Source organism: Marmota monax, unplaced genomic scaffold, assembly GCF_021218885.2.
Source record: "Marmota monax isolate L192 unplaced genomic scaffold, Marmota_monax_Labrador192_F-V1.1 WCK01_AAM20220418_F8-fsc00024, whole genome shotgun sequence".
Lineage (NCBI taxonomy): Eukaryota > Metazoa > Chordata > Mammalia > Rodentia > Sciuridae > Marmota > Marmota monax.
Genome location: NW_026695224.1, coordinates 14,637,412 through 14,656,353, shown reverse-complemented (window position 1 = coordinate 14,656,353; position 18,942 = coordinate 14,637,412). Strand labels below are relative to the sequence as shown.

Here is an 18,942-nt window from a genome sequence, read left to right as displayed (position 1 = left end):
CCATTTTTGAAGACCTTCTCCAAAATGCTCTCAGTACAGCTGTGGTTTTCAGAAAGTGTTTACACCTCCATTTACAGAAAATATAACGGGAAGCTCAAGATTAGTAATTATAGTCAATATTCAGAGACACAGGCCTAATTTCAGGGACAGCTTCAACCAGCAGCCAAGAATATAGAGGCTCACAGCTCGGAAAAGCAAGCTCAGTGATGACTTTACCCCCGAGAATTCATAATCACCTCTACAAAAGTCAGTTTATTTATTTTTAATCCTATAATAAACACTAGTGAAGTAACCACATGATAAATTTAGTGTACTTACAATTTGCTCTTTATTTTATTAAGACAACATTTTGTCTTAGAATATTTCAGAGCAAAAAAAAAAATATTAATATCATATATCACTTTATTTTTTCTTCCTCCTCGTCTTTACATGTATCACATGAGTAGGAGATTGCCTAAGGCAGTGGTTCTCAAACTTTAGCAAGCAACACAATTCCCTGGAGCATTTGTTAAAACCCAGATTTCTGAACAACACCAAGATGCAAGGCCTAAAATTTGCATTTCTAACAAATCTTCAGAAGATGCTGAGACAGAAACTGGTACAGGGATCACAGATTGAGAACCACCGACTTAAAAAAAAAAAAAATCCCTGTAACTATTCACCTTCACTCAATTTGAGTATTGTATCTTTTAGTGATTTTAGTACGAGGAGGCTGGTTTAAAACACACTCCTAAACTTAACAAAAGAAAGAGCTATCTTCAACTTATTCAAACATTTGCAAACGTCTCAAAACTGCATTCTTATTTTTTCATTCATATGTTCTCCAATATTAAAATTCAAAATGAAATATGACTTTTCTTATGCCCAATGTCAAGGTTATTATTTACTTCTCACCCTCCCATTCCAAATAAAGAACATAGTTTCAGATTTCTTCAACCTAATGAAATGTGGGAAAATGTCTCTGCATTTCTATAAAATATTACATATTCATTGGTGTTGTATTTATGTTTTGGCATTTTTCATACCTCAGATTCTTGAGATTTCTACTTTAAATAATACCCTAGGCAGGTCTCAAATTGTAAATTGCCTTCCTTCATGAATTCACAATCCTGGGCCCACCTGATATAGTCAGGAAGATGTTCCATGAATTCACTAGTTCATCTTAAGTTTAAAAGTAATTCATTAAACCTAAAATTTCTCAGTACTCATACCATAGTAGATAAAATTCTTGGTTTATATTATTTTTAGACTTCCATGGTTTTTAAATATGTGCTAAAGGATAAAAATTGCAAAAAAAAAAAAAATCCAGTTCAAGGCATCACATAATAGATAATGTTCCAATCTACCATTTCCTCCTGCAAATAGTGAAGTTGGAGTCTTCTAGCTCTGCCACAGTCTTCCAGAAGTACAAGATAGCTGACTCCCCCCTCTCTAATTCACCCTCCAACTTAATAAACAATTGGTACACTGTCTCCCTTAGTGAAAATTGTGGGGAAAAAAAAAAGCCTCTAGCCATGGTGAGAAAGAAAATGCTTTTATTACATGGAGTGTCTCTCCATCTCATCCACTCTCAACCACAGTAGACCCCTGCATAACTGTCTGTCTGTCACAGAGATCCATCCAGACTGGAGACATCCTGTCTCATCCCACTTTTTGCATCAGGTCTAAGATTATTCTGAATGCAATTATCCCTCTTCCCTCACCTCTCCTTCTAATGATATACCTGCCCTATCAGATCAGTCCTCACCCTTCCTCCTCTGCAATGCTCATTGCTCCACAACACATGAAATTTCTGTAGCCATTCTAAAAAGCCTATGTAGCACAATCCTCTTCCAGCTGGAAGGCTGTAACCCTAGGCGGATGTTGAAAAGAAAACACTTTCTTAAGGGGGTAGGCTCTCACCATTGTGGCATTACACTGCATCCTATTAAGAGTGGGTGGAATTGTTAAAGAAACAAATGCCTTGTCTTTCAGCATCCCAGATTATTTTAGAAAGATCCTTGTAGGACTTTTTAACATTATTCTAATCCTCTTTCACACTTCTTAATCACCCAGACCTCTCTGAAGAATTCTTCAGGAAATTCCTACTGCAATGCTTCGAGCAGAGATTAGCAAATGTAGAAAGGGTTACCTTAAATTTGAGAGGGCCAAAAGCCTAGGAAGATATGTACTTAGCTGCTCCAACAGTAAATACAGATAGGAAGAGTCAAAACAAACTCATTATAACCAAGATACCCACAGTCATTGGATTCTGACACTCTTTGTCAGCACCATTTTATTTATTTTCCTTTAAGAAAATGAGATTGGAGTATATTTCTCTAACACTCTCGCTTTCTTTTGAAATGAGTTTGTTACCTGTGACAATCCCCAGCCTTCAGTAACATATGACCTTTTCTTTATTTCTCATAGATGTAAGAAAGTACCCCAAGGAAAGGTTCAGACCATTTGTTCCAAGTGAAAATGAATGTCTAAAAATTAAGTGCAACCTAAGATGTGATCTATTTCTTTGTCCACTTGGGACTGTCTGGTCTAACATCAGTTATAATTTGATTGAGCCTTGGCTGCTGTTTTTTTTCCCCCCCTCAAGACAGAATTAGCCAATTTCAGAATACCCTATAAGCAGATACAGTCTAAGAAAAGAACAGTTACTTAATATCTGCTTGGGGGAAAATACCTCCTGCCCCCCCCCCCACCACACACACACAATAAGTCGCTGTTTCTTATCCATGAGACCTAAAATGAGAAACAAATAGGTATCAGACCTACAGTCAATATTCTTTTCCACATTAACAATGAGAAGTGAGATGCAGCACAGAAAGTCAAATTTGCATAATTATCAGGGTATTGTGCTTATTTTCCCATTCTGTTCACTCTTTCTCAATAATTTGAGTCAGATGGGACAAACTCCACTTATGTATATCTGATCCTCTACACTCTTTTCCCCTTCTACTTCACTCCCTCCCCAGGTGGAAAAAAAAAAATCATCCTCAGAGCTCACCTCTAGTGCTCAGGGAATGGACTAATGCAGATTCTCCTGAGGAAGAGTTTTTTGTTGTTGTTTTTTGTTTTTTTGTTTTTTGGACATAAGGACAAATTTGTATTACATTTCGATAATCTTGTTATTGAACTACTGAATGTTTCTATGTAATAACCTCAGTAATGAAAAGAAATCTGGACCTCCTGATTCACGACCCCTTCTTCTTACCCTGGCTCAACACTTGGGTGGCCATTTCTCAAGACATGGTGGAGTCTATAAGAGCATTTGAAGGGACCACCAACAGTGCATCTCTTGGTGGGGGGAGTGGAGTTGCAAGAATGGTACCTGAGAGGAGATCAGGTTAGTGTGCACTGAGGAGACTTGGCAATCCCTCCCTTATTTCCAGAGCAAGTCCTGGTCTTAGCATTCACTGCGTACCCCTCCTGGCTGCCCCTCTGCTGTACCTCATCCCATCTTCCCAAAGGAGTACAAGCGCCAAGACATCAGAAATGCGCCTCACCCCAGGACCATGATACATAACCATTAAACCAGTAGCGTCTGAATGGTAGGCAGTGTTCTTAGAAATACTCTGTTCTGTAAGCAAGAGACCCTCAGAATAAAGAGAAGGTAAACTGCCCACAGGCATCCTTTTTCCTTGAGGCATCCTCTTTCTCCCTCGGAACACTGCTGTGGGTCCCTGAGATTCTTCTCAAGATAACACTGGCCTCAGAGCTCAGGTGAGACCTAGAGAGAGAAAGCTCCCGGGTACCTCCTCCGCTTTCTTTTCTTATCTGCCAGCCCTCTCATCCAACAGCTTGGCCCTCAGCAGGCTGTGCGCACAGCATGGAAGGGCGCACCTTCACCCCGTGGTTCGGGCGGCGGAGACGCGCTGGGCGTGCTCGCCATCCAGGAGCGAAAAGTTGTGCGTCCTCTTGGTAGGGAGAAAGAGAGCGGAGAGCTAACGCGCGAGAGCGCTGGGGAAAGCAGGGAGGGGGCGGGGTGGGGGGGCCGCTTACACGAATTTCCAAGTGGTAGACCTGCCTCTGCGCTCTGCCCAATGAGATCCGTCAGGGGAGGCACCCGGCTCACTTTTCCACATCACTTCACAGTTACATTTGGCAGGCAGGCGGGCTCGCACGCCGAAGCGCTCAGCCCAGAATTAGTGGATTTTATTTGGAATCTCCCTGCCTCCTCGAAGCTCCTCCGCCACCACCGGTTTGTGCATAGACGGTAGCGTCCATCCGCCAGCTGCACTTTGGGCTGCGGACACCCGGAGCCCAGCGCGCCTGCCCCGCGTCTCCGCACCAAGCTCCGCAGCTCCGAGAGGCATGAACGGAATCTGGAGGCGCCTGCCCAGTGCACCGGGACCGGTCAGCACTGGCCGCCCTGGAGAGCGGACCCCGATCCCCTCCAGCCATTTGTGAACCAGGAGGCTTGAAATTCACCAGCTCAGAGCCCCGTAAGAGTAAGTACTCCCCCCCCACTACGTATTCCTTCATACCCGAAGAACCAGAAGGGATTGCTTCTTTTAGGAATTCCCGTGTCCCTTCGGACACCTTGCGCACCTCCTTTCCCCCAGATGGTGGATGCGGGTTGCTAGCTCCCAACACCTACAGAGCTGCGTCTCCTTTCGCCTTACCCATGGCTGACAGGGACGCCTAAGGGTTTTGCCTGATGGTTTTTGCAAACTGCTCTGACAGCAGATCCTGAATATCAAGCTACAGGCTGTGCCCCTCCAGTTTTCCCGGCGGTCTCCCTCCTTGCGGTCTCCTGGCGATTTCGCCGCCTCCTGACACAGGCAGGCGCTGCTGCAGCCGCGCGCCTTCACTGCGGGGTCCGTGCGGTGAATGGGAAGCCCCCGCCGCCTGGCGTTGAGAGGTGCGAACCCAAGGGAAAGGAGGCTGAGGGGCTCCAGGGGCCCTCTCTCTCGTTTCCTGCACTTCCTCCTCTCCAAGGCGAGGGAGGGCGAACCCCGCAATGGGGCTGAGGGGCATGGCTCAGTTGTGAAAGCCCCAGCGCGAGGCTTTCCCACAAGTGGCTGCTCTAGCCTGGGGGGCGCGGTGCCAGCTGCAAACTTACCCTGCTCCCGGGCTCCGAAGCCGTTTTGTAGTTGTGTCCTAGACAAGACGCTGCCCCGCAACCAGGCAGGACCCCAGGAATCCCCCACTAGCCTCCCAGCCGGCGATCTTGCACTCACAGAGGCCCCTGAGCAGGGGACTCCTCCATAGCTCCTCTCCTATGTCTCGCAGAGCCAGGAGCTGCGTTTTCTGTCATCTAGCGGCTCTTCCTCCGAGAACCCTTGGGGGGCGGGCCGCGCCCCTCGCAGGACTGGAGGAAGATAGGGTTTTTTCCTGGTTCTGCCAGCGCGTAACAGGTTCATAAGGGATCTACTCTCGTTCTGCGTGCTCCAGCCAAGGCTGCGAAACAGTGAAAACGTGCAGCCGCCAACGCTGATGCCAACAGGTATCCACAATTTCCTCCGCATCTTCCCTCCCCAAGACCAAAGCCTTCCCCAATTCAAATTGGCAGAAGCCTCAAAGTTTCCTGGTCATTGACCCTCCCCGCAGGCACCGAGCCGCGGCACGTCAAGGACCAGTCGTTTGCCTCCGAGAGCGGAGATGGCAGCTGTTTGCTTGGGTTGCTAAATGTAAGAAATCAAACGACATTAATTGTTTATTGTTGCAAACGCACAACATTTGTCCGTAATGGAAAATCAGGCTGGCAGCTGCTCACTTCAGCTCCAATTAAAGGATAGAGCTTATAACGAGACGAGCAGGAGAGAGAAAAGGCCCTTTCAACTTTACCACCGTTTCCTGAAGATTCCACAAGAGTTTCCTCTTCAGGGGGCGAGATCCGACAATCCCTTAGCGCGCCAGAGCTGCTAATCAGATCAGCCGGCTGTTTTCTGTCACTGGGCTTCACGGTATTTGTGGGCTGGCAATGGGAAGGAGGGGACTCCGGAGAAGGTATGTGAGAGCTGTGCCCTCTCGCATCGGGCACCGTCGCCAAGCAGATAGAAAGGGGACTGGGGTTGGTTGGGGCCGTGTTGAAGCGCCTGTCCTCCCTATAACAGAGCTGACAGCCATCTCAATGGTTAAAAATTCGCCTTGGGTTGTCACCTCCGATTTCATTATAGCAGCTTTTGAACTGGAAAACTATATGTGGGAAACAGATATTTATGTAAGATTTGAGAGTGGGATTTTCCATCCATTCAGCCTCGCCGCTGTACTTCACTGCATGCAAAATGAGCCCTATCATTCATGCTAAACACCACTGAAATCTCTTCCTGGCTAGCGCCTTTCATCAGTTGTGTCCAGTTTTACAGAGATTTCTTCTGGAGTGAGTGTGTGTGTGCAAGAGAGACAGAGACAGAGAAAGAGAGATATTCTTCTAGTGAAAGTACTGAAACCTCTGAAGGATGTTTTGTGAATGTTACATTTTTTTTTTCCTTAAAAAGAGCTCTCCGTAATCATCATGTCCAGACATATTTTCCACTTCTCTGAGCTCTGAAAGAAATTCTAGGGCTCTCCCCCTTATTAAATATAATACCGATAATAATATTCTGTAATTCTGCTTTAGCAGATTTGAATCCCCTTGTCATAGAGTCATTTCATGCTAGAGCAGTTGCAGGATTTTAAATCATATTATATATAAAATATTCATATATATATATATATATATATATATATATATATATATATATATATATTTCCCCCCCTGGACTATGAAGAGGGTGAGGAGTTGAAGATAATTCCTCCTGAAAACAGTCTTTCCAGCAACCTAGAGTACTGCTTCATTCTGGACTGTTCAATAGCAGTTTGTCCTCCTTAGTCTGTTCAGTATGCCACCCAAATGAGTGTCAGGGTATCTGCTGACTGTCATAAATAGGACAGATATTTTAGAGACACTGGCTAATGATCTCTGAAATTCGTGCTGTAATGCTGTCATTTAAACTTTTTCATCTTTCCTCCCTGCAAATTGGATCTTAGGTTTCTAATTATTATTACAATTAAAATCAATGCTTCTGCTTTGTAATTTGTAGTCTCCCCCAGCCCTCAAGACTCCAGATGGGTAAATCTCTGCATCCAGGACTCTGTAACATTTCTTGGCTGCATTTCTGGTGTCCAGATGCATATCTTGAGTTCTTATAGCTGTGTGAATGTGGATGAAGAACAAACAGATCGTTTTGGAGAAGCCCTCACTAGGAGCAGCTCCACTTACTTAGTAACTATACACATATAAACTATGAAGGCAAGGAAGTCTTTCACTTGGAAAATTACTCTTGAGTATTTTATAAAACTAGGCTCAAGACAGCATTCATCTAATACAACTTCTCAATTTAGTAGCGAAAGTGAGCACAGTTTAAGGTGTCACTGGTAGCCTGACCCATGTCAATAAACAAACAGGACAAACAAATACCACATAAAATCTGCTCACCAGGAGTAGATCACTTGAGGGCATTTGTAAAGACTGATCTGTGAATATTCTCATCAGGTAACATTTCCTGAAAATTATGCAGAGATTTAAGGTCTGATACTCCTTGTTAGCCTGAAGGATCAGATTGTTGGAGCAAAGCAAGGCAACTTCAAAGACTAAGAATATAATGATTGTACTCAAGAAATTGTACCTCTGGGCTTTGCTTTCCAGGTTCTTTTCCTTGTTTATTGGTGGGGAAAAGGAGCATGCACATACTAAAAGGGTTAGAGTTCACACTTCAATAACTGTTCAGAAAACCTTCTCAATATAATAAATTAATGTTTTAAAGGAAAACAATCTTCATTTTTCTACTCAAGTTTCCGCTCTTCACGGCTTTATCAACATTCTAATTTGAACAAGTTTTCCATGCAAAACCAAAAGCTTTCAATGGATAAATTGACACTCAATTTATATTTCCATCAGAAAAGTTTTGTGTTTGACAAATCGATGAACAAGTAGAATCAGAGTACCCTTTCAATTATAGGTGCAATTTAAAGGTCCCAAGACTTTCTTATAAAGATATTGTGTTCAGCATTGCTGCTAATATTAGTTTCAATGATTTTATTATTTGTTTCAAAGTCATTCAGTGAATCAGAGAATAAAAATACAGTTTGCTTTTTGCAGTTTGCATTCAGTATTGTTGGCATTCAATAATGGGGCTAGATTTGCTTTTTAATTCAGAAGAAACTCCTGACTTGAGTATATCATACATCTCTTAGAGGATGTAGGCATTAACCAAAAAGGAGATTATTGTTGATATCTGTTATGTGTTACACACACATTCGCACACACACACACACATACACACAAACACACACCCAGCTTCTTGAAAATATGACCAGGTAACTAACTCTTTATTGGTTCAAATATGAGAATTTTGTGGTATTTCCTTTGCCATTTCATCTGCCTTTGATAACTTGACTGATTTGTGTATTTGTGTATTGATTAGTCTTTAAGATATGTTATCTGTGGTGCTGGGAATTGCTCCCCAGAATCCCATAAGTGTACTGTTATGAAGCTGAACAATTTTTGATGGTAAAAGGCCAGCATCTGATTTTCTGAGGCTTAATTAACCAAAGGGCTATTAGTCGTTCTCCTCTCATTCTCACAGAAAGTTGGGATGCTCAATCTATTTCTGCTGAATTGTTGGTTCCTGCCTCTGGAACCCGCTTCAGATGTAACCAAGAGAAGAAAATTAGTTGAACCTGGCAACTTCAAAAGGTCAGAAAAGAAATAAGTTCAAGGGCTGCCATTTAGCTGCTTCTCCCATATGTTGCTGCTAACTAAATCTCCATTGCCACTTCATGGTGCAGCAGTGAGGCCATATCCCAAGCTTTTATTTCCTGAGTTTTAAATGTCATGTGCTATTCCCTATCATAACATCACTCACCTTCTTTAAACATCTCTTTTTTAAAAAAGTTCTATTGGTAAATAGAAATATATAGAAATGATTTTCTATCTCTTTGGAAAGTATCACAAACAATAATACCTGTATTGATAACCTTCAAGCCCTTTCCTTTCCTGCCACCCCCACCCCCACACCCCACTGTGCAAGACAACTGCAAATGCCAGGAGGATTTGGTCTAAGGCCAAGTATAGAATTAGTGCCTGGTAAATATTTATTTGATGAACTAAGAAATTAGGAAAGATGAGGCTACCCCTACCTTTGCTAGGCTATTTTCCATAAAGGGGAGGGAGGGAATGCAATCTTATCCAAAGTCCAATATTGGGATTAGGTACTACAATTTTCTCTACAGAAATTTCATAAATCCTCCTAAGTTTATTTTTAGACAGAGCTTTTCTCATATTTTAAAATCAATTTTACCCATGTTCCACAAAGCATATTTTTTCTCCCTTCACAATCATTTTTTTTTTAAACGATTGCGGAATATAAAAAAAAAATGACATAATTCAGCTTTGTAAAAATGAGAGTGCCTCCAAGACTAGACTGGCATCACAGAATGCTATTAAACTGTATGTGATGCAGAGTTATATTTTATTGGGTGAAATGGTCTAATTGTGTAAGCAGTATATGGGTAACTCAATGTCTGTACTTTTTCCTTGGTTAGTATGTGTGAAAAAATTGACCAACAAGGAAATTCCTTCCTCTGTATTTTCTTGGTTTCATCCTGCTTTCTCTTTCTCTCTTTAACATATTTTTGTGTGTTTAATAGAATAGTTCATGATAAACTCATATGAATTACAGTCTGGGTGTCTTTGAAGGCACACTCCTCTTTATTGATTCCATACTCCATACTCCTCTGTATTGATTTTAATCAGCAGGATACCTGGCCCTTACATTCACCCACAGGGGAAAAAAAATATGTCAGTAGAAGATGCTTCTGTGGATGTGTTTATTGGTATTTTAGGCATGTTGAAATATTTAAACATGTTGAATATGTTTAAGGATATTTTATTTAACATTCTTTTTAATCTTTTTATTTTAAAAATTATTTACTTAATTTTTGTGGTGCTGAGAATCAAACCCAGGGCCTCATGCATGCTAGGCAGGCACTCTACTATGGCATCACATCCTCAAACCTCCTTAATCTTTTTATGTACATCATTAAGTGAAAATGTTGTAGTATATTTGTGTTCTGTTAGCATCGAGGACAATATTTTTGTGTCTCATTTCTGTCTAGATAGAATATGCATAGAATATGATTATTCAATCCCTGATGTGACACAAATGACACAGAGTAAAGTAGACGGGAGAGATGAGATAAGTAACATAAGGGAATGATATCCCTTTTTTATATGGACAATCTTATTTCCAAAATTTGATATAAAATTTACAAAGGCACATTCCACTCTTTATTTGTCTATTTGTCAAGCTGTTTGAGTTTGACAAATAGGATTTAACATTATGTCTAACTCTTACCATCTTCAGAATAGCAATGCTAAGAAAAATGAAACACAAATCATACTTATTTGATTAAAGCAGTAAAACTTACTTGCCTTTCAGTTTCGCTGAACCATAGTAACTTGTAGTAGTATATTTATCTTAGAATCTGTGTAACCAAGTTGCTTAATTTTGGTGCACTGTATATTCTGGAAATTAACCCAATGTTATTTTTGTCAAATGATTGCTTCCAAATGCATGTCTGTTGACCTATCAACCATCTGAGTCCACAATTCATGTTAACAGTATCAGTGGGTGGTTTTAAGCTATATAGACTTTGAAACATGAAAGAACAACAGTAAGGTGCACTTGGAAGTGTGGTTGCTATCTAGCATAATCTAATTGATAGAATCTTGACTTCTTATACCTGGATACTTGGTTGCATTTCAATTTCAGTACAACTGGCTCTGTACCTCTGGTTATGTGATATGATTGCTTTTAACCATTTCCACACATTCTAAGTGAGAAAGGAAAGCCGCTAATTATTTTTAACTATCATCTGTGATGCTAAAGTTTCTTAAAACAAATAGAGTGTACTGAATGTTTTTGGAAGAAGACACCACCTGAACCCAATCTCTGTTAGCATCAATAAGAAAGGTCTGCTTCTACTAGTACATAGATATCAGTTGTCTCATACTGGCCTTAGTTGGGTCTCTCCATTTGAACCATTCTCACAAGAAGATAGATGATTGTGAAATGCAATGAAATTTTTCTTGTAGAAAAGTAGCAGGCCATGTTTTTAAATGACACATGGCATTCAATTAAATGACAAATCAATTAAATTTGATTGAAAGTGAGTAGCTTGGGCATATACAGGGAGTGCTTGCACTTTGCTCTCTCAGCAGAAAACAGTGATGGAAAGAAGAAAAATACCATTTCTTCTAAGGAAAAAGAAAAATGACTGGCTTTAGGGGCCTAATAAAACTATTTAAAGTCATTACATTAATTGTGTGTTAGCCTTGGATATGGAGAGCTATTTATAAAATGCCATTTCATTTGTACCCATTTTTGTTGATGCCTTTAAAAAAAAAATCAAAAGCTGGAAAATGTTATTTTATTTATTACATAGAAGAGTGGAATTTTCACCTTGATGTACACAGCAAGAGATTGAAATAAAGCAATTTTTAAAAATTAGCCACTATTTTTTTCTAAGCACTTGCAATACTCAGTAAAATACCCATGATTGCAATATTGATGACAGTTTTGCATACCTTATTTAATTTCTTCCTCAAATTTCAAGGTATGTAGTATGAAACACAGAGCATCAGTTTCCTTATCTAGTATCATTGTTTGATGAATTCACCCAGGCCATTTATTTGATGCACGATGGTGCTGTGATTCAAATTACTTCTATTTGATTTTAAAATCAGTGCCCTGAACAACTGTCTCATGGAACTTCCTACAGTATTATGAGGCTGAAAAGTAAGATCAGTTCTGATGGGTTACTGTGATTTAAAAGGCCAGCACAAAATGCTTTCACACATTAAGTCTTTGGATATTAAATGGTGAACATATGATTTAAAGGCAACCAAGGAAGGAAGATTCAACTTAGACATAAACGAATTTTCTGGTACCACTGTGTAATTAGCAACAGAAGTTAAGACATACACTTGGCTTTTTCAGGACAATCTCAATAAATTTATGTCTTAAGAGAGTTCAGAAGAATAGATTCATCTTTAATATCATAACTAAACTTATGAATCTAACAAAGTTTTAGAAGTAAAGTTCTGGTCCAGTAACAGTAGAGAATGACTCTTGTTTTCACTTTCTTGTTTTTGTCCCAAGTTTAGTTCCCCCCATTCTGGTATATCTGTAACAGATTCAAAAGTTCCTATCTGAAGAATCAATTTCTGACTCCATTTTGAGGAAGGAGGAGGAGGAGAAAACCTTTCTTTCTTTCTTTCTTTTTGCTAAGGTAACCAGCAACTGTAAAACTTAAGACAAATTTTCAAGTAAAAAAGAGTAGCATGTCAATAACTCTATTTATATTTGGACACATGCAAATGTCATTTCTCTCTGATATCCAAAGCTTCCTTACCTGTTCAGCTTCAGTCACCCAGGGCTTGACTTGAATAGCACTGGGCCACACATTGAATCCCTTCCCCTGTGTTCCTGAAATAACACCACTTCAAATTCAATGTGCATTTACCTGTTTGAAGCAGCCTGCTAATGGCTCTAAATTCAAGGTCAGAAACATTTTTAATAGAAATTCTCTGGTCTTGTGTGTCATTTGTGCTTCTATGAAATATTGTGGCCACTAAATCCAGTGATAATGAAAGCATAATTTCCTGTCAACCACAATAATCTTCTGGATTGAATCCCAAAGTACCTTTAAGAGCCTCTTTTTATTTTAAAGTTCACTCGTCAGTGTGTAACTTATCATTTGGAACTTCAATCCATGTTGTTTACAGAATTCATGGTGTAATATGCCTTTACATAATCATTTAACATATCTGAGAATTGACTAAGTTTACCTTAAAAAAGGGTTGGGGTCAACAGAGTGACAACCAGGCTGTAATTAGAACTGTATCTAACATATGAATATGAATGAAAAATCAGGTTACAAGTATTTTATCCAAGGGATTCGATCTTTTTTTGGAGGAATTCTAAAAACTCTTTTACGTGTAAAAATTCCAGAGGGTATAAAAATCTCCTCACATCACTATGTGGGTGTAAATCAATGCTTTAGCATTATAATAAAGTGGGTTGCTTGGCCAGACATAGATATTGTGGTTGGAAAATGTAAAAATAAATTGATTTTTTTAACTCAGGCTTTACAACCTTGCTTAATTTCTTCTTCCTTGCAGAGAGTTAAGCAGTTGGTATATGCAGCTACTATTCGCAGTGGTTATTAATTCTGATAACAGTGACATAATGTTTGGTTGCATCTCCAGAACTCCTATAGAGCTATTCTCTGATCTTATAAAAGGACAATATTAATTCTGCTGGTGACAAAAGTTCAAGTAATAAATAAATAGTATGGCTCTCGGTGTGACAGTAGAATCCTGCTTCTCTCCGAGTGGAAGATCCTTTGAAGGCTGAATCTCACCGCTTCATGATTGCATGCATGTGCACGAGGACACACCAGTTAGCTGGGCCGTTTTCCCAGTATCACACATAAAATAAAAGGAGAGGGAATGGATAAAGCATCATGCCACCATACAAAATTCTATTCAACCTACTCCAGACTGGGAAGGTCAGGTGTGTGTGTTTAGTCCTGCATGCACAAGGATGGTTAAGTAGTGCACCATTGTGGCATTAAATGACACTGAAGAGGAAGTGGTTATCTTTTTACTCCATTGAATATTTCAGATAATATCAAGGAAGTGTGAGCTGGAAGATGGTCTTCTTTCAAATTCTTTGCTTCTCAAAGGGTGGTCCTCAAATCAGTACTGCAGGAGGGATTATTAGAAATACAATCCAGATGTGGCCTGAGATAGATTGGATCAGAATCTGTTTTTTACCAAGAAATCCATGTGATTTGTGTGCATAGTAATATTTGAGATGGCCCTACTAGGGGTGTGCTAGAATTACTTCTTTACTGGGTTTCTCGAAGTTGAAGGTCAAATTTTCATTAACAGCCAAAACAGGTTAGTGGTCACATTGGAAGTTTGAAATCGGCCTGAGTGGAAATCAGAAAACACTCCAAATCAGGGATTTGTTTTTTTTCTTTTAGAGAGTCCCTTGTTAAATGTTTACTAGTTTGCCTCTAACTATTGCTGATCTTTTTAACAAATAGAGAGATGACCTCAGGCTTTGATGGTACCCACATTAGTCAAAGTAAAACCTTATATAAAATGTGATCCTTCTTTTCTTCTGCTTGCTTATCTTCACAATGAAAATGATTAATAATAATACATATATCAGGATTATTTTGAAGATTAGATGCTTGTGTTCCTTCTTCATGTTTTAATATTATCAAGGCTCTTTCTAAATGTTCATTATTAATCTTATAATTTTACAGTTACATTCTATTATGACAAGTTACATTGACTTTCCAGTTTTAAATGAATATTTCAAAAACTAAGCCTGTTTCAATAAAGGGTAATATAAAAATACAGGTAGGTAATTTAAGAATTTGGCAACATTTAATGAGGCAGAATATGAGTGTTTCAGTGCTTAGAAGCTATATACAGGGATGAGTTTTTAAAAAAAATGACTGATGTGGATGAAAAAGAACTTCCACTGAACGGAGATAATTTTTCTCCAGATTTCTGTCAGTGACTGCAGGGCATTGGCAAAGTGACACCCACCATTCCTCTGAAAAAATGGAAAGTTGCACACCGTCTCTGTGGGTTGACATATACTTTTATTCCCCAAACACTTGGAGAAGTCAGACATGTCATTTTCACAAAGAATTGTCAAAGAAGAGTGTGCCTTTTTTTGGCATGGACTCTTGGGAGACCATGGCCATTATGGATTTGGTGGGTTAGGGGAAAAAGAGGAGTGTGTGATCTCTGGGTGAACTTGCAAGTAATGATTTAAAAACTGCCTCAGATACTTATCCATTCAGAGATCCTGGAGGTTTTGATGGACTTGTTCCTGTCCGTGGGTTGACTGAAATGTTCTTTCACATTGAGCCCCTCCTCAGTTGGCTAATTCCTTCTCAACATGGAGGAGACACCTCCTCCTGGAAGCCTTCTTTTCTACTGCCAAGATGAGTGGCATATCAGCACTCTGTATTCCTCTATCCCTCCCAAGACCACTTTTTTATTAATATGGCAATTATGTGTTTTTTATCTTTCCCAATTACGTTGTTTGCTCCTTGAGTATAGGAGCTCTGACCTGTTTGCTTTTCTATCCCCAGTGAATGACACATAATAAAATATGTATCATTAATTAAAATAATAAAAGAATGGGTTGTGTTAAGAGAGAATTTTGAAGTGACTTTCCCTAGGTTCAAATAATGGTTCTGTCCTTACGGAGATGTTCCTTAAGCAAGTCATTTAATGAATTCTCTGTCTTGGTTTTGAACACAACAACTCAGGGTATTGAAAGCTTTATTTAACTGTAAGATATGTTGGCAATGGATGATTTTTGTAGCTACACACATATCCCATTAGTCATATATTCATTCTAGCTTGTGAATCTCTGTCATTATATAAAATTGTTCCCAGGTTTATAATGACTTTTGCCTGATTCTGGCGAGTTTAGATAGGCCCTCTATCATGTATATCACCTTCTACCTGCATCTCACTTGGTAGTTTCCATAATAGAAGTATCTATTATGATTTGATGTTGGAATTAAGCTTTACCATAGCAGAATCATTAACAACAAGATTCCCAAAGGTATTTGGCACAATTCACAGGGTATATTCCTGCCGATCTATCCTCACTGCTTTACCAAGATTACCTCCTTTGGTCCTCAAAATAAACTGTTAGGTCCATATTATTAACAATGTTGTCATTCTTGCAGTTGTCATTAATTAAGCCCGGGTTGTACCCAGGTAAGTGTAAGGACTAGAATGTAAGCCCCAAACAGGCCTGTACTAGAGGTCACTTGCAGGACCCTCTGCTGCATCTATATAACTTGGGTCACTGGAGAACAACACATGTGGCTTTTGAGCCCTGAACTAGGCCTGCCATAGAAAGGGTATATTTGAAAAGAGAATAAGTCTCTTCCCTGGGAAGCAGGGAGGCAGAAACATGGACCAGAATGTATCTAACCATCTGCATAAAATGGACAAGCCCTTCCCTTTCCTGCCTCCCCTTGATACTTTGGGGAAGATTTTTGTGTAACTTTTTGCCACTCCTGGGCCTTGCTTACTTTTATTGTATAAGTCACGTAGCTCTATTCTTTGCTTCTCTTTTTTTACTAAAGCCTCTGCAGGTCAGGGACCCTGTCCCCATGACTCTCATATTCTGACTGAGGATAATCACATGAATTACAGTTTGGTACAGTTTAGCTTCCCACCTTTTTGTTGTTTTTGTGTGTCTTAGTTCTGAACCACACCCGCTGCTGCCCTGTACGATAGGGATTATTTTTATGGCCATTCTGCATCTGAGAAAACTGAAGCTCAGGCAACTTTAACATCTTGTCCGTTACTGCAGAGGTAGCAAGTTGGGTGAGCATGGATTCAATTCTGAGGCTCTCTGCTTCCAGAACAGACACTCTCTGCCATAGCCCAATACTCCTTCAGCACGGCTCCCTACCGTCTTGCTGGGAGAGAGCTTGGCACCCCAAGGATATCCTGCAGATGCCTCTTCAGTAAATAAATGGTTTGGCAATTCAGAAAGGGACAGATATTTGGGGACTACTTCATTGGGACCAGTTCTGAAGCCTGCGGATCTGTGTTTTTACCTTGGGATCAAAGTGGGTCTTAAGGGAAGACTTGATTTCCCTGGGTGTGCTGCAGTATTAGGGAAAGAAGACGACATTGTTCTGGAGTGTTCTCTGAGTTGGTGCCCAAGGGAAAGCCTCTGTCTTCCACTTCCAAAACAACTGTTGCTTGCAGGGGCGCCCTGCACATTCATCAGGGTGGGGCCCTTTTGAGTCCTAGAAATCGAACTGAGGACAGACAGAGTGACAAGCAGGGGGACCCATCTGGCCATCTTGTTAGAGGGGACACTGCCTGTATTTACAAGCAGCATCAGTGTCTGCTCCTTTCATCTGGCTCCACTAAGCCACTCACCAGCCTACCCAGTGTTAAAGAGTTTTTTGCTTTCGCATTTGGAGCCAGAATAGAACCAGAGACGCAGAGGTGAAAGGTTCCCTACCCTATTATGAATTCCCTGAGCCAAACCATTCCCACAGGTGTCCTGAGGAATTATTTTCCCATTTAATCTAATTCCGTGAGGCTTCTCTCTGGAATCTGTAGTGAACATTTATTTTTTCTTTAAAAATAATCTTTGTGAGAAGGAAGAAACAAATTTTGCTACACCAAAGGTAAGCAAAAAATGTATTTGACAACTCAGGTGATGGGGATTTCTTTATTTATTTTGCTCATCCCTTTCTGAATTTCTTCAACTGAAAATTTTATTTTTACTGTATTTCATTCCCAAAGGAATTTTTTTTTTCATAATTCAAATCTCCCGTTCACCTGTACATTTACAACAGGAGCCCTGACACTGTCCTGATTATGGCATATAGGCTGGACATTACAGAATCCCTCTCTGGGAACATTCTAATTTTATTCCTTCATTATTAGCATCCTGTTAGAGAATTGTATTCTGTACCCTGAAATGGAAATAGTCCTGTCTGATGGAAATTGGTAGGGGAGACCATAAAAATTAGATAAATTCCTTTTCCCACTCCTATTCCTATTATTATTATTAATATTATTATTTAAATTTACTCATTAGATTTCGAGTTTCTTCACAGAGTTCAGCATACCCTGTCTTTTAACAAGGTTTTTCATGTTTTTTTTTTTTTTTAAAGAAAATGGTCAGAGGCGATCTATTCTGCATACACCCCCAACTTCATTACAAAGAAGAATCTAAGAAGAGAGAGAAGGGGGGACCAGACAGAGGGAAGGAAGGACAAAAGTTAAGAAGAAAGGGAGGGAGGGAAGGAGTGCAATAGGAAAGAAGGAGGGAAAAGAGACTTAGGGCTTGAAGCAGTTTTTGATAAGTGACACACCTATGGAATGAATACTAAAATCTAAATGAAGCTTAAAAAATCAAAGGACTTATTAGTCTACTCATTCTAATTCTTCAGATCCTCTTCCTTCACTTCAAGAGTTTGGGAAGTGCCTATTATCACTCACTTAGGTGCTTCTGAAAAGCAGTGATTTGGTTTTAAAACCTGTTACAGGGGACCCTTATCTTTCTTCCTCCTTGTTTTTGCAGGAAATTTCAACGGAAAGGAAAGCCAATGGATTGTGGTCTTAGAAAAGCTGCTTAGATGATGTCTGTTTCCAGAGCTTTCAGCACGTGGCAGAGCTGTAAGTAAGCGCTCGGCACTGCATGATGAATTGGATGGCTGCAGACCGGAGGCAAACAAAATAATTGTCTCATTTTCGTGGTGATTTGCTTAACTGGTGGGACCATGCCAGAACGGCTAGCGGAAATGCTCTTGGATCTCTGGACTCCATTAATAATATTATGGATTGCTCTCCCCCCTTGCATTTACATGGCTCCAATGAATCAGTCTCACGTTTTAATGAGTGGATCCCCTTTGGAACTAAACAGGCTGAGTGAAGAACAGCGGATTTTGAACCGCTCCAAAAGAGGCTGGGTTTGGAATCAAATGTTTGTCCTGGAAGAGTTTTCTGGACCTGAACCGATTCTTGTTGGCCGGGTAAGCTTCGTTTTTTTTAAGATCCCGATTTCAGGGTCTGTTTGTGGTCTTTAGATGTTTAACATCAGACTCCCCACAGTTGCTGCCACACTTAGCTCTTAAATCCTTTAAGCCAGATGGTTGGTTACTTAACCTGTTGGTTTCCTTAGGAATATGAATAATCCCATAGTAACCATATAAAAATGGTCTTCTTGGGACTCCCCATTCCTGCACACACACACTTCTTCCCCACCCTCAGAGAGAAAAAACCCAACACTTATGTAATGCATAAACAAATATGCATTCTTCCTCATGTATGTGAGAGTTGCCCATGCCAAACCTTGTCTTTAGTTTGTGGTACTTGGCTCT

General features: G+C 40.2%; 1 protein-coding gene across 3 annotated transcripts in view; it reads left to right on the top strand.

Annotated features, from left to right (window-relative positions):
• Positions 1-4,035: 4,035 nt before the first annotated feature.
• Positions 4,036-18,942, top strand: part of Cdh8 (cadherin 8) — a 362,712-nt gene continuing 347,805 nt past the window's right edge. For 2 of the 3 annotated variants that reach the window (XM_046434742.2, XM_058575820.1), the window contains exons 1-2: positions 4,039-4,442; positions 18,144-18,594. In XM_046434742.2, coding sequence (XP_046290698.1) covers positions 18,343-18,594 — 252 coding nt within the window. In that variant the 5' untranslated portion in view covers positions 4,039-4,442; positions 18,144-18,342. Of the gene's footprint in view, positions 4,443-18,143; positions 18,595-18,942 lie in introns of all 3 variants that reach the window. The other variant, XM_046434741.2, reaches the window with a different exon arrangement.